Raw genomic sequence first — 17,059 nt, 5'->3', positions numbered from 1 at the left:
GTATGGTTTGTTAGGATAGGACAATATTTGGCCGAGATACATCTATTTGAAATCAGAAATCTGAGGATGCAAAAAAATCAAAAAGACTGAGAAAATCACCTTTAAAGTTGTCCAAATTAGGTTCTTAACAATGCATATTACAAATCAAAAATTACATTTTGATATGTTTACAGTAGGAATTTTACAAAAAATCTTCATGGAACATGAACTTTACTTAATTTCTTAATGATTTTTGGCATAAAAGAAAAATCAAAAATTTTGACCCATGCAATGTATTTTTGGCTATTGCTACAAATATACCCCAGCGACTTAAGACTGGTTTTGTGGTCCAGGGTCACATATATATTATACACAAATGTATTTTAATTATATGTAAATTAAATTGTTAAATTATAAAAATAATAGTAATATCTATAGTAATAGTGTAAAAGCAAAAATTCTGTGAATACAATAATTATTTCTGTAATATTTATTTATTTAACTTTTATACACATTTATTTACAACAGTTGAAAATTGTATGGTACCATCAGCATATAAAACAATTTGTTTTTAATCTGTTTATAGTTTGTGTGTGTGTGTGTGTGTGTGTGTGTGTGTGCTTTAAAGTGTCTGTATATGCTTTGCTTTCACAGTAAATCACCCATAAACGGAAACTGTTAGTGGGGCCGGAGTTTGGCTGGATGCTATCTGCATGTGAAATCCAGAGACTAATAATAACTCCGTCCGTTCACGTTCAAGCCTTCGCCCCACGTTCAGCAGCAACACGTTCTTGTTTCCCCCGTCTGTGCCTGACAAACAGCAGTAATTATCGTGAAGCCGAGTTCAGCGCGCTCTGGAAATATTCCATTATTTTCGTATTAGCATATGAATAGCTTATAAAAATGTGCACACTCTCATTATACACCTGAATGAGGGCTCTGAGCTCTTTCCCCCAGCCAATCAGAGGCCATGCTAATGACATCACTTAGCACCGAATTGGATCAGAGGGTAATTGATGAACATGGTTAAAGACTTTAGGGTGTTCTGATACACGGCGGGCCAGAAAATTCTGAATAGAAATAAATGGAAATGTACATGCAGTCTTGACAGACAAAAGGATGAATCATGGATTCAGTTGATTATAGCTGGTTTAAGATCATCACTAAACTCAGTTGATTAGACAAACTAGCTAGTAGACCACTTTGGACCACTACAAATCAGCTGCTATGTTCTTAAACTGGTTTGACCCAATGAGGCCTATTCAAATAGCCAGTTTCATGTTTTGCAATTAAATCATTTTCTGATGGATAATATATATATATATATATGTATATATATGTATGTATGTATGTATGTATAAATATATAAATATATATATATATATATATATATATATATGTATGTGTGTATATGTATATGTATATATATATATATATATATATATATATATAAAATAGAAGATTCCAAGATTAAGCTTGAAATATTGCTTCAAGAATACAGTCAAAATATTTCAAGAATAAAGTCCAAAATATTAGGAGAATAAAGTTGAAATTACGAGAATAATGTTGAAATATTACGAGAATAAAGTCAAAATATTTTGAGAAAAAAGTCGAAATTACAAGAATAATGTTAAAAAATTACAAGAATAAAGTCAAAATATTATGAGAATAAAGTCGAAATTATGAAAAAAGTCTAAATATTTTGATTAAGCCAAAATTACAAGAATAATGTGAAAATCTTATGAGAATAAAGTCAAAATTATGAAAATAAAGTCTAAATATTTCGATAAAAAAGTAAAAAATTACAAGAGTATTGTCGAAATATTACAAGAATAATGTTGAAATATTACAAGAATAAAGTCTTAATATTTCTAGAATAAAGTCAAAATATTTTGAGAATAATGTAGAAATATTACGAAAATAAAGTTGAGATATGAGTATAATGTAGAAATATTACGAGAATAAAGTCGAAATATGATAAGAATAATGTAGAAATATTATGAAATACTACAAGAATAATGCCGAAATATTACAAGAATAATGTTGAATTATTACAAGAATAAAGTCTTAATATTTCGTGAATAACGTCAAAATATTATGAATGTAGAAATATTACGAGAATAAAGTCGAAATATTATGAAAGTAATGTCTAAGTATTACGTGAATAATGTAGAAATATTACGAGAATATGGTCTAAATATTTCGAGAATAAAGTTGAAATATTACAAGAATAAAGTCTTAATATTTCGAGAATAAAGTCAAAATATTATGAATGTAGAAATATTACGAGAATAAAGTCTAAATATTACGAGAATAATGTAGAAATATTACGAGAATATGGTCTAAATATTTCGAGAATAAAGTTGAAATATTACAAGAATAAAGTCAAAATATTTCAAGAATGAAGTCGAAATAACGAGAATAATGTAGAAATGAGAATAAAGTCGAAATTATGAGCATAAAGTCAAAATGTTACGAGAATAAAGAAAATAATAAAGTTTAAAATAAAGTTAAAAAATAAAGTCGAACTACGAGAATACAGTCGAAATACTACAAGAATAATGTAGAAATATTACAAGAATAAAGTCAAAATATTACGAGAATAAAGTTTAAGTTTAATATTGCACAGTCAAAATATTTGAATATTTATTTTTATTCGTGAAATATTTCATCTTTATTCTTAAAATATCTCAACTTCATTCTCATAATTTTTCGACTTTATTTTCGTAATATTTCAAGTTTAATCTTAGATTTTTTTTTTTTTAAACGTGGCTAAGAAAAACTCCATCGTACTAATGGGATCCATTGGACTTTAAGCAAACCTAAATGTGTGTCTCTGTGTTCAGGTGGGGTGTAAGGCAGTGATGGTCTTCTTCCACTACTGTGTGATGTCAAACTACTTCTGGCTCTTCATCGAAGGTCTCTATCTCTTCACGCTCCTGGTGGAAACCTTCTTTCCCGAGAGACGCTACTTCTACTGGTACACCATCATCGGCTGGGGTATGTCACAGTGATGCATCAAACGGAAAGGGATTGTTTATGATTGATTATGTGTCACAGTCATAGATATGGAGGGAAATGGAGTGTGGCGTGTGTGTATTAACTGGCCACTGGCTCTTTATGATGTGATTTGTTGTGCTGGCGTATGTAATGCATTCATATTGATGGTCTGAATGCATTGGAGAACAGCTTTGAGGTCTGACAAATTTCCTCTTTCTCTCGCGCTTTCAGGAACGCCCACCATTTGTGTGACCATATGGGCTGTTCTGCGCCTTCATTTCGATGATTCTGGGTACGTGCAATGCTGCATAAACAAAAAACGATACGCTGTATTTGTTGCTGCGGTACCTACGCATCTGCTGGCAATGAACTTCAGTGTCACTAGAATGAGGCTATGTTTGGAAAAGAATACATACAGTTTTTTTAAGTATGTGACAATACATATTTTTTATAAGAAAATGCTACTTTGTTACATAACCTCACTATGTTTTATGTGCCACGGTTTATTTACGGTTTATTCCAGTTTTGTATAAAAATATCTTTTGGGAGTTGAATGTGATAAACATGAAAAAGGTGCAACTCATTATACATTTCTAATTAGATTTCATGTCTGTTGTGATGTAATCATGCACAATGAGACCAGGAATATATATTAAGCATATATCATACTTCATATGTAGATTTCTAAAGCCTTTAAATTAGCAACATGATCAAATTCAAGTTTTAAAAAAAAACTTGTTGTATGCCATCTACTACATGCCTTTTTTATTAGGTAAAAAGACTTTCAGTGTAAAAAATGTCCACTTTTATGCTGTGGTTCATGTGTCTTTCTGCTGTGAAATCTTTACTGATTTTATAGAGTAAATATAAGAATAACTTTGATATTGTTAGTAATATTGCAAGATGAACACTTACTGGACCAATGCAACTTAGGTTTACTTTATTATCTATGAAAAATCATGTTCGAATGTGAATATCAAATATGATTATCAGGCTTTTGATGATCTTTGTATTACTTTGCATTATATGTTTTGCCCCCACAATAAAATCTACAGAGTTTTGATAGTAAAACGAAACATTTAAATATCAAATACTAAGACACACACTACCAGTCAAAAGCTTTTTTTTTTTTAAAGAAGTCTCCTCTGCTCATCAAGCCTGCATTTATTTGAATATATTTAAAAAATTAATTTATTCCTGATTTCAAAGCTGAATTTTCAGCATCTTTACTCCAGTCTTCAATGTCACATGATTCTTCAGAAATCACTCTAATATGCTGATTTGCTGGTCAAGAAACATTTATTATTATTATTATTATTAGCAATGTTTAAAGCATTCTTTAATGAATAGACAGATCCAAAGATCAGCATTTATCTGAAATAAAAAGGTTCTCTATGCTGTTTTCAACACATTAATAATAATAATAAATATTGTTTGAGCAACAAATCAGAATATTAGAATGGTTTCTGAAGGATCATGTGACACTGAAGTCTGAAGTATGATGCTAAAAATTCAGCTTTGAAATCACAGGAATAAATTACTTTTAAAATATATTCAAACAGAAAACAGTTATTTTAAATAGTAAAAATATTTCAGAATTTTACTGTTTTTGTTGTACTTTGGATCAAATAAATACAGACTTGGTGAGCAGAACAGACTTTAATAAAAGTGTATTATTGAGAGATATAGAGTGACAACTGATATTTACATGCATTTATGTAAGTTTTCTGTTATACTGTTATGAAGATCTCATTAATTTACCTTACAAGCTATCAGGATATCATCATACTTTTACAATTTGGCCATATAAATAAAGCATTTGCTCTAAATTGCATGTTTTTGCTCACTTTTAGCTTCTGAATAAAACTACGGCGTTTTCCTTCTCCATAAAAGCTTGGCATAAAATATAAATGCAAACTCTTTAGATTTTTTTGTATATTTTGTCTAGAGTTTCAATTAAACTCAAATTTCACATCTCAGGCTTTACAGGGTTAGAAAAATACAGTCAATTTTGATTCAGGCATTATGTGACAATTTTTCAGGCTGTCGTATATTGCGCATTTAGGCAAATGCAGTGGGGCATCTGGCACACGCTGAATGCTATTTTCTTTCAAAAGCATGCAGTTTATCATTCTCAACTCTTAGCTGTTAAATCACATGACGTAGCCGACCAATAGCAGCAAAGTGTCTTACAGTAAACCAATTGTTTCTGCAGTTGCTGGGACATGAATGATAATACTGCCCTCTGGTGGGTGATCAAGGGACCCGTTGTGGCATCGATCATGGTAAGCTAAGAAATATCTGACCCTGGATCACAAAACCAATTTTAAGTAGCATCGGTATATTTGTAGCAATAGCCAAAAATACATTGTATGGGTCAAAATTATCGTTTTTTCTTTTATGCCAAAAATCATTAGGATATTAAGTAAAGATCATGTTCCAAGATTTGTCCAATCCTAACAAACCTTATAATGTAACTCTCAATTTCAAATGACCTTATGACTGGTTTTGTGGTCCAGAGTCACATACTTATGTGTTTTTAGAGCTAAAATGTTGATAAATGAAAGATATGTGAATAGAGCCATATTCCATATAATACTAAACACATGGATTTCATTCCAGATCAATTTTGTCCTCTTCATTGGAATCATCATAATCCTGGTGCAGAAGCTGCAGTCTCCAGACATCGGCGGGAACGAGTCCAGCATCTACCTGTGAGTATGTTAGTCTCAATCACCATGGAAACAGAGTGCAGTTGTTATGTTGTGTCTGATTAGTCGATATGATGTATCACATGATGCTGGCTAAAATGAAATGAAAGTCTTGTATCCAAGCAAACATAGAACGTTCTCCTAACTTCAGCATGTGGTTCCCGTTCGGTTATTTTTGAAAACATTCTAATATAATAATAATATTCTAGAATTCTAGAACATTCTAGAACGTCTAAAGTTCTCTGTAGGTTTTGTAACCATCGAACCTTGCCAGAACATTTCGTGACAACCTAAATAGAACCTAAACAGAACATTCAGTTCTTTTTCAGAACAAAAGAATAACATCTCTATAGGTTTTGTAACCAAAAGGTAATGTTGCTGTGAGGGTTTTATGTGACAACATAAATTGAATCTATACATTTTTTTTTCTCTAATAGTAATTAAGTTTTTTTTTATTTATAACCACAAGGATAGTAATACCAGTAGATTTTGACCTTGTGGGGACATTTCTTAGGTCCCCATGAGGAAACAGGCGTATAAATCATGCACAATTAGTTTTTTGAGGAAGTAAAAGTGTGCACAATCTCCTGTGAGGGCTAGATTTAGGTGTAGGGCCATAGAAAATACGGTTTGTACAGTATGAAAACCATTACGCCTATGGAATGTCCCCATAAAACATGTAAACCCAATGTGTGTGTGTGTGTGTGTGTGTGTGTGTGTGTGTGTGTGTGTGTGTGTGTGTGTGTGTGTGTGTGTGTGTGTGTGTGTGTGTGTGTTTGTGTGTGGGTGTGGGTGTATAATACAACCTAAAGAGAACAGTCTCTAATGTTTTTTTCTTTGTGTTTTATTTTGTAACCAAAAACTTAACATTCTCAGAACATTCTAGGAACTACAGATTTTTACCTGGGATAAGAGGAAGCTTTATTTTGAATGCATACAGGATTCCGTTTAGAATTTCTGTTTACATTTGTAACAATCTGATTGGGATTTGGAATTTCCATCAACATTTGTAACAGTCTGATTAGGATGTATTAATAAAATGTGTGATTAATAGGGATGTAACAATATCAAAATGTCATGATGCGATATTATCTCGATATGAAGTCCATGATACTATATTTATTGTGATATGGACTTGGAAAACTTGGGGGAAAAATTACAATATTGTACATTTTAAAGTTTTAATTATTCTATCTAATGCACTAATGCAGTGGATTGACATGTGAATTGACCTGAACTTTAAAGGGGACTCGATTCTCTTTTTATTTGTGGTATACTGTCTCAGTCTAAATTGCATCCACACTGGTGTTTTAGGAAGCCAAACAAATTAGAATATAATTAAAATAATAACAAGAATGTTATATTATTGCTATTCCTATGACAGTAATAGCCGTATATTGTAAAACACATGCACTGTAAAATAAATGAAAATCATTATTTAATACTTAAATATATTTTTTTGTTTTACACTACAGTAGGGAAATTACAATCATACTGCACTTTTTAGATTTATTTTGATGGAAATGGCAGTAGAGCTTTTATTTTGACAGAAAAATCCAGCTTTAGTGAAATCAAAAACACGTCTCACTACAAATCTAGTGAAATGCTGTAATCATCCGCCGATTAAATAAAGCATAACTGGTGGTCGCTGCGTTCCCAAATGCGCGCTAAACTCACAGTACATGCAATAAATGAGTTCACTGCATTTACTGTGAACCGAGCCGTTCTGAGGTGCGGAAAACACAAGATTATCACATAAATGAAGTGCGCAGATTACGCCATATTGTGCTTTCGGTTTTAGCTCCTTTTACAGACAATGTGCCAAAGCATAATGGCCCAAAATACAACTTAAAGTCCTTTTATATTAGAATAAGAATTTTAAATATGTTTTAAAAACTACACTGCCTGGAAGACCTATCGTTTTATATCGTCATGTGACACTAGGTGATACCACAATATTGATAATACTGTTACATCCCTAGTGATTAATGTTTCAAAGTGTCATAGATCTGTTCATATTTAGCTGTTGTGTGAATGGTTGCTGTTCTGTAAATCTGTTGTGTGTTCATTCTGAGAGAGATGGTATCATTGTTGTGTTGATCAAGGCAACATGTTTGGGGTTTTTTGCTCCTGTGGCAGTGAAATTTAAAACATATTGCTTTTATTCAGGATAAGCAGTGTAAATAATCTAGAGCACAAGACGTACGCACCATTTTTGCATCCTTTTGAAGCTTGAAGGCCTCAGTCCCAATTTAGTGTAATTGCATGGAAAACAGTCTTGTGCAAAGTATGTGCTTGAGCTAGCTATTAAAGGCCCTTGAGGTCTTTTGGTGTTGGGGTCTGTTGTGTGTGGTCAGTTTCGTGAGTGTGTATGTGTGCTTGTGTGTGTGTTCTGTCCTAAAGAGTGTTTGTTGTCTTTGTCGTGTTTAGCAGCTGTGCACAGAAATGCTTCAGTGAGCCCACACAGGCTGCCCAGCATTCGTGCAGGATGTCAGAGCTTTCTACCATCACTCTGTAAGTGTGTGTGTTTGTGCGAATGTGCGTGTGCATCTACGTCTGTGTTGGCCAACAAATGTGCATTTTTCGTTTTTAAATGCCCATTGAGGAAAAAAGGCTGAGAATGTTCACTGCTGATAACTTTTGTGCTCTTTGTTTGTACTTTTATTACATGCACAAAGCGATTTACAGTACTTTGCAGTCGTATTTAAAAGTATTTCTATCAGTTGCATTCTCTGGGAATTGAACTCATGCCCCTGGTGTTGTTAACAGTTTGAGCTACATGACTTTTATCAAGTTTCATCTGCTTGAAAATCCAGCTTAAAGTTGCCTCTTTGTTTTGGAACTGGTAGTTCAGGCTGGTCCAATCTGGTTTAGGTGGCTGAGCAGTTAGTCTAGATCTTTTTTTTTTTGGAAGCAGAGTTTTGGAACTAAACTATGGTGAACTACCCTGAAAAAAAAATATTTTTCTCTCGTTTTCTAGTATAAATATCTAAAAACTCTTAAATTAAGATGAATTTACTTTACAAGTAAAGTGACTTAAGATATTATGTCTTGTTTTAAAAACAAAATCTAAATTTGAATCTAACTTTAATATTTTTTTCAGACAACAAGACAATATCTTAATAGTCATTTTACTTGTCAAGTAAATGCATCTTGACTCAAGAATGTTTAGATATTTATACTAGAAAACGAGACAAAATCTCATCTGAAGAAAATCATTTTTTGCAGTTTATAGTACAGCTGTTAATAACCCAAGTGGTTTTGATCATTTGTTTTGGACCCTTTTTTATCATTTTAGTATTTTGTTTAAAAAAGGTATTTCTGAATAGGGATGTAACAATATCAAAATCTCATGGTATGATAATATTGCAATATGATATTTAAAAATATCATAGCCTGTCTAAACTCACAGCACATGTTATTCACTGTGAACTGAACCGTTCTGAGGCACAAAAAACACCGGGTCACAAGCTGATCACCTAACCGAAAAATGCACTTCTCTTTGATATGCACATCGAAAACTGACTTGATGAAGGGATTAAGCTATATTGTGCTTTCGGTTTGAATTTGTTTGACAAATACTGTGCCAAAGCATAATGGCCCAAAACACAACTTTAAAGACTTTTTATGTTATAATCAGAAGTTTACATACATTTAAAAAATGACTCTTTTTGGCCGAAAGACCTATTGTTTCCTATCATCATGTGACCACTATGATATCAAGATGATATTGATCATGCAGTTACATCCCTATTCCTGACTATTATTTTCATTTTAGGCTAGACTTTAGACTTTGTTATTTTGGCAATGCACAGCCAGACATTGTTGAAATCTCTTCTGAAAGTCTAGAAGAGAAACACGTAAGATTATTGGGATCTTTTGCTCAGAAGATGCATCAGAGAAGGTCTCCATTTGTTCTTCTGTCTAGGAGAAACAATAGAGGCCTTCTTTCCTGTGGAGCAGGATTTGTTGTGGAGGGCTCTGATCTCCAGTGTATTACAGTAACTGTGTGTTGACATGTTGAGAGATTCAATCAGCCTGTCTGAAGCGCCGGTGTGTGTGTGCTCTGTGTTGACAGGCGTCTGGCACGCTCCACCCTGCTCCTCATCCCTTTGTTTGGAATCCACTACACTGTTTTTGCCTTCTCCCCAGAGGATTTCAGCAAGCGGGAGCGACTGGTCTTTGAGCTGGGCCTGGGCTCCTTCCAGGTACTGAGCATCAGCTTTTATAGTAGCAACTTTAGTGCTGTATTGTGGATGCTATCTCTCTGTTCCAAACCAGTGAGCTGCCAGAACTGGCATGAAACAGTAGGTGCAATCCCGACGCAAGGGCTGTTACAAACATTGGGCGTTAATATTAAATGCTGCCAGAATACAGTGCCTTGCAAAAGTATTCATACCCCTTCATTTTTTTTCACATTTTGTTTTGTTGCAGCATTATGTTAAACTGCTTTAAATTAGTTTTTCCCCACATAAATTTACACTCCATATACCATAATAATGACAAAGCAAAAACCAGATTTGCAAATTTGACAAATTTATTAAAAATAAAACACTGAAATAAGTACATTGCATAAGTATTCATACCCTTAACTCAGAACATAGTTGAAGCACGTTTACAGCCTCAAGTCTTTTTGGGTATGATGTGACAAGCTTTGCACATCTGCATTTGGCAATTATCTGCCATTCTTTGCCTCGCCTTTTCACCTCTCAAGCTCTGTCAGCTTGGATGGGGGCTGGCAGACATTTTCTAGAGTCCTAGTTGTTCCAATCGTCTTCCATTATGGATAACGAAGGCTACATGCTTCTGTGAACCTTCAACGCAGCAGATTTTTTTCTGAACTCTTCCATAGATCATTGCCTTAACGCAAGTCTGTCACTGTACAGGCAGTTATCTTGACCTCAGGAATTGGTTTTTGCTCTGATATGCACTTTCAGCTGTTAGACCTTTTCTGAGAGGTGTGTGCCTTTCTAAATCATACTCATTCAAATGAATTTGCCACAGTTTAACTCCACTCCAAGTGTAGTATCATCTAGAAGCAATATGAATGCTCCTGAGCCAAATTTCAAGTGTTCCAGAAAAGGGTATGAATACTTATGCAACGGAATCTTTTCAGTTTTTTATTTCTAATAAATTTGCAAAGTTGTTACAAACCTGTTTTGTGCTTTGTCATTATGGTGTATGAGATGTAGATTGATGTGGAAAAAAAGTAATTTAAAGCAGTTTAACATGCTGCAACAAAACAAAATGTGAAAAAATGAAGGGGTATGAATACTTTTGCAAGGCACTGTATATACGATTTTTTGGATTTCACAATTTCAGAATGCAGTGGAATCCTAGTGAAAAGTTTAATCCAAAATGGCAGGTAGAATCAAAAGAAAGCATATTTTCTTCAGTACTGAAGATCCAGTATTCAGTTTTTGTATTAAAATATAGTATTTGTGTGAGTATGATGTATTTGTTTGAAGTCATTCGCTTGCAACTTGCAGTCAACTCTAGTTTTCACTCTACTTTTGAGAGTTGCAGCCTATGTATTGTTTCAATTCATTTCATTTTTACTTAGTGTTACTTTTGTTTACTAAGCTGCCTTAGAATGTAGACAGATAAGCACACTGAAAGAAGTAGAAAGTTACCAGTACATTTTTTTGTTAAATTTAACCCTAAAACTATGCAATGCAATGTGTATTTAAAGATGCAGGTTAAATACCTGTAAAATATCAAAACGGAAAATTGCTTCAACAGTACAATGGGACATATTTTTGCAGCTCACCAGGTTTTGGAGCTTGATTAAATAGACATACTTCTTCTGTTCACCAGGGCTGCATTTATTTGATTAAAAATACAGTAAAAATAGTAAAACTGTGAAATAATTTAGCAGTTTTAAAAAGCTGGTTAATATTTGCATATATGTTAAAATGTAATTTATTTTTGCGATGCAATGCTGAATTTTCAGCAGCCATTACTCTAGTCTTCAGTGTCAAATGATCCTTTAGAATTAGCTGTTTATGAACATTTCTTATTATCAACGCTGAAAACAGTTGTGCCACTTATTTTTGCAAAAGCCATTATAAATTCTGAGCATTCTTTGAAGAATATAAAGTTCAAAAGAACAGAATGTATTTGAAATAGAAATCTGCTGTAACATTATAAATGCCCTGAATAACAGTATTGATTACTACAAAACTTTTGAACTGCAGAGGACTTAAAAATGATATCCACTTCACCAAATACTCACTTGAACTCTCCACAGGGGTTTGTGGTGGCTGTGCTGTACTGCTTTCTGAATGGAGAGGTAAGAGCTTTTGCTTTGATATTCTCAAATGCATGCAATCAGCTTTGATAATAATTTTATACATGTCTGGGCTTGCTCAGAAATCATTACATTTCCAGAATAACTTATCCAATATTGCTACATAAAAATAAGTTTTAGTTACTGCCAAAAGACTTCATGTCCTGACCAGGTGTGATGCAGTACACAATCGGTTTCTTAAAAAATGAGGCAACTGCACATTGCAACAAGACATACTTTGTGTTGGACTGCTCCAAAGTAGCCCCGCCCCAATTAAATCTTATTGGTCCAAACATAAAACCACAAATATGTGACCCTGGACCACAAAACTGAAAATATGAATAAATAAGCTTTCCATAGATGTATGGTTTGTTAGAATAGGACAATATTTGTCTACAATTATTTGAAAATCTGGAATCTGAGAGTGTAAAAAAATCTAAATATTTACCTTTAAAGTTGTCCAAGTTTAAAGTTTGTAGAAGTTCTTAGCAATGCATATTACAAATTAAAAATTAGGTTTTGATATATTTATGGTAGGAAATGTACAAAATATCTTCATGGAATATGATCTTTATCTAATATCCTAATGATTTTTGGCATAAATGAAATCATTTTGACCCATACAGTTGCTACAAACATACCAGTGCTACTTTAGACTGGTTTGTGGTCCAGGGCCACATGTGTAATGGCTATTATTTTGTGCAATATTTTGCTTTCTGTGTCCACAAAACATGTCACATCTGGCTTGGACATGGTGTGAAGCATGAGAGAGAGCGTGGACTGTTGGAGAACGCGTGCACCTTTACAGCTGAGTACATTAAAAAAATGACCTTTTCAAGTTTCTCCCTAAAGGTGCAGTCGGAGATAAAGAGGAAATGGAGGAGTTGGACGGTGAACAGGTACTTTGCTGTGGACCTGAAGCAGCAGCGTCACCCTTCCCTAGCGAGCAGTGGGGTGAACGGGGGGACGCAGCTGTCCATCCTCAGCAAGAGCAGCTCACAGATACGCATGTCCAGCCCTCTAGCCGAGACGGTCAACCTCAACCTGCCCACCTGAGCGCCTGATTGGCCCGTCCCTCCATAAGCCCCGCCCTCCAATACACCCTCTTCACCTGCAGTAGGGCCGACCAATCACAATTAGAAAAGAACTATTAGTTATTCGTTAAATCTCTGGATAGTATTTAAAGATTCCAAACAATGTGTCACCTATTAGAAACGATTCGTCCAGGGAAATATTTATAGTGCCAAAACTGTTTTGAGCTTGAAAGTTGCAATTCAGGTTAGGAAGCTTTTTGACCGTAACGCAACTTCTTGAAGGCTTTCTAATTAATCTAATGAGTAAAACACAATACAAGCATAAAAGAATGTTATTTTTAATCAATAATAATGCAGAACAGGGGCTGTAGAAATCACACCGCAATGCCAAAATGAGATCGCGGCGGAAATTAGTAGAGTGAATTTTCATATCGCATTTTGAGCCATAGAGAATGTGAACAGTTGGTGGTTAGAATGTAGTCAGAGAAACATCGATCCATTCATTTCTGTCAAGCCAACAGCACATTGCTATCTAGTTTAAGTGTAAATCGGATATCAGAGAAAGAGACGGGTTACATTTCAGTGTTAAGATAAAATATAATAACATAAAGTGCCAAAACATGACTATTTAAGTATCTGCAAGCTACTGTGTTTATCAGAAGTACACTATAAAAGAAAATGTACAGACTACGTGTTGCTCGTTCAAATGCTGTGTATTTGATTCAGTGTTTTCCACAGAGAGATTGTAAAACGTATTTTTTTACAATCAGCCGTAAGTACAGAGTATGTCAACAATATAAAGACTTATGAATGACTCATGAATTTAGATTATATGTAAATGTTGCTATGGTTTTGTGATTTAGCTTTCGGCCAGTGTTTTCTTATCGTCATGCGAATGGTTTATAACCACGCAGAGCCAATATCAGCAAATCAAGGATTGTCAAAAAACAGTTCTGTGAACAATTACCGGAGTGAGGAGGATATTCCACAACAATTTATTCTGAAGTGCCTGATGGTCACAAAAATAGCTTTGATGGATCTATTCGAAACAACCAATGCCATGCAGTATTGATTTAATTATTAGTCATTTAGTAGTGTAGATGAACAGATTACAATCTTTAATTTCTACATAGCAGAAAGATATTAGAGTGCATTTCTAGAGCGTTGAGATGTGCAAATCAATGCCAATACGTTACTATCAGGTGCATTATAAATGCTTTTAGGGCTGATATGTTCATCTGTGAGAGGAAAGAGAAATTTGAGTGAGATGTGAACGTGTTAAAGGGATATTTCACCCAAAAATGGTGATTCTGTCATAAAGTACTCACCTTTGTGTCATACCAAACTCTTAGAATGAAAAAGTAGAGTATGTTAAGCTCCAAAATGACAAAAAAGCATATTTTAGTACCTTAAACTATCATATGAATTGATTTCATGCTGCTTTTTTTTTTACGTGACAATTTGGTTATTTACCCGGATGTGCTGGCTATACTCAGAGGTAAACAACAGCATGGATTGCACGGTTAATGTACTACTAAATATGTTATTCTGCTAATTTATGCTGTCGAAACCACGTAAAAAACGTGTGGAAGCTTTTAAATCAGAGAAGGAGTTAGTAAGCAGGAAAGGGCGCAATATTTTGACAAACTAAAGTTAATAGGTGGTAATGATACGTACAGGCAGTATTAATTAAGAGATTTCACCTAACTGACTGGAAATTATAAGAATAAACACGAATGTTGTCAAGATTCTTGCCCTGGAATTCAGTTTGGCCAAGGACAAATGCCTTTTGTTCCTAAGACAGTTTTTTTGCACTCTTCTCTTTGATTTGTTATAACTTTTGGCAGTCTGAAGTACTTCAAATGTTTTTTCAGGTCTGACCGATTAGTACAGCCCAAAACATGACAATAATTGTCCATTTTCAGCAGCAAAAATCAGCGAAATATGTGTTTCGGTCGGTTCAATGGCATTGATTACATTCAGTGTCGCCATTATGACGCATTGTAAAAACCCTCTAGAATTTGCATGGTTGCAAGAAAACTATGACGAATGACATAAAGGTGAGTAAACGATGACAGATTTGACTTTATTTTGGAGTGAACACTTTTAATACTTGAAAGCCAGTTCACCCCCAACCCTTTACAAGTACAATATCTGATGTCAAACTATGAATCCAACCAAATTTACTGCATCACCACTGACTGACAATCATAATTAGTTCTTATCACTCACATTTTTACGTTAGATCGCGAAAACAACGTGCATCAGTGTGCAAAGTGGCAACAGTCTGTGCTAAAGGTGTTGTTTATTTCCAGTACAGTATTATTCTCTGCCGTGAGTGTAAATTCTCTGTATAGAGTACGTTAAAGATGCACATGTGCCAGTAAATGATGGATGTACCAGCATTCTCTCTTTAGTCAGCACTTGCGGTCATAAACTAACAACGATGTGTGTAAAACTGTGCCAATTTTGAAACGCAATATGCTTTTGTTGCAGCTCATAGTTGTCGGTGTATCATATGGAAGCAGAGTTGAGGTGATTGTGGAAATGTACAGTAAAGTGATGGTCGTGTAGATCGCACAAAAAAATGTGGAAGATGTATTCGTTTTTCCCTTGGTTGTTATTTTGAAGTTGAAGCGTGTAATTTGTGTGCTACTGTCATCAGCAAACGAAAATGCAAAAAAAAAAATGAGGAAGCGCTCCTCAACTTTCATTGGCCGGATTAAACATAGCCCCGCCCCCTCACGCAATTTGTTAAAATTTATTAAAAGATAATATTTCTGGTGTAAAATACGTTCTGTACTTAATATGCATAGACAACTATAAAGTCATTCGTAGCTGGATTTTTCTAAAGTAGAAAAAAGTGTAAACACTGTGGCTCTGTGGTGCTATAAAACTTGTTTGGTTTGAGCACCACTGCAACATTAGCTCAACCAATGGCGTGAGTTTTGGGACGGGACTGTGTGTTTTTTAAGCCAATGGCAGACGAGGGGAGTCATTGTTTTGCAAATCATCTCTTTTTCCTTCTGTAAGAGTGGGGGTAGCCATTTGACATTTTTATGGGTCTGGCTTCCGGTCCGCATCCAGCTATTTTTAGCTGTACAAAACAGCTCATTTTGCTGCTTGATACTGCAAATTGGTGTCTTACCATATTGTTTTACCGTAGTATCGTAATTATGAGCACACTGGTTTGTAGTGCAAACAGTTCTTCTCTTCTTCTCGTTATTTCCCTAATTAACCGGAAGTCTCACCCATAGGCTTACTTCTGCATTAAAGAAAAAGGATAAATATGCCATGAATTCTCACAAGTGATGACTAAAATCTATATTTGTTTGAGTTTTCTCAATTTTCTTATCGTCTTTATTTTTCAGCCTGTAAATAGTAATGATCTTGAACAAGCTCTCGGTGATAGTGAACTTGTCTGTAGAAATAAATCGTGAAATCCTAACAGAGAGCGTCAGATGTTCCTTGGATCACGTGACCTTACAGCTCCATATGTGTTTGGATATACGAGGGCCCGAGCTCCCTCTGTGGCTCTTTTTAGATATATCTGCATGAAAAAAAAGACATAAAAGAGACAGATTTTTTGCTGCTTTCTATGTTCTTGACACCAGCCGTCATTCTGGGCGTGAGCTCAGAAGGTAACGACCATGTCTCAAAGCTGTTACAGACGTGTTTTCTTGTGCTTGTAGTACATCTGCCTGCCAGTAGGTGACGCTTTTTATTTGATTGTGTATTTGAGCGCTGTATATTTGAGGAAGGAGGAGATCAGTGGGAGATTTTATGTGTCTAGGTCTGACACGTTTCATTGTGTCTTTGAGATGTCTTCATATTGTGGACTAACTCATTTCAATCTGAATGTAACACCCGGACAACAACTGTATATCGTACATTCAGCTGCTCTGTAAAGCTGCTTGAAGTTTCTTCTGCTTTGATGTAGAGATGATGTCCATGTTTGACCTGTGAACATTTTTGTACGTGTCTGAACTCCATTCTTGACAAACAACTCTTGAATTTCTGGACTTTATGTAGTTCTTTCTATATGT

General features: G+C 34.5%; 1 protein-coding gene across 1 annotated transcript in view; it reads left to right on the top strand.

Annotated features, from left to right (window-relative positions):
* adcyap1r1a (adenylate cyclase activating polypeptide 1a (pituitary) receptor type I) overlaps nt 1-17,035 on the top strand; it is a 32,754-nt gene extending 15,719 nt beyond the window's left edge. The window contains exons 5-12 of the mRNA XM_073848548.1: nt 2,826-2,979; nt 3,211-3,271; nt 5,195-5,264; nt 5,602-5,693; nt 8,121-8,204; nt 9,769-9,898; nt 11,941-11,982; nt 12,832-17,035. Coding sequence (XP_073704649.1) covers nt 2,826-2,979; nt 3,211-3,271; nt 5,195-5,264; nt 5,602-5,693; nt 8,121-8,204; nt 9,769-9,898; nt 11,941-11,982; nt 12,832-13,035 — 837 coding nt within the window. The 3' untranslated portion in view covers nt 13,036-17,035. The remainder of the gene's footprint in view (nt 1-2,825; nt 2,980-3,210; nt 3,272-5,194; nt 5,265-5,601; nt 5,694-8,120; nt 8,205-9,768; nt 9,899-11,940; nt 11,983-12,831) is intronic.
* The last annotated feature ends 24 nt before the right edge of the window (nt 17,036-17,059 follow it).

The sequence above is a fragment of the Garra rufa genome, chromosome 10 (assembly GCF_049309525.1).
Source record: "Garra rufa chromosome 10, GarRuf1.0, whole genome shotgun sequence".
NCBI lineage: Eukaryota > Metazoa > Chordata > Actinopteri > Cypriniformes > Cyprinidae > Garra > Garra rufa.
This window is presented reverse-complemented; position numbering and strand designations above follow the sequence as displayed.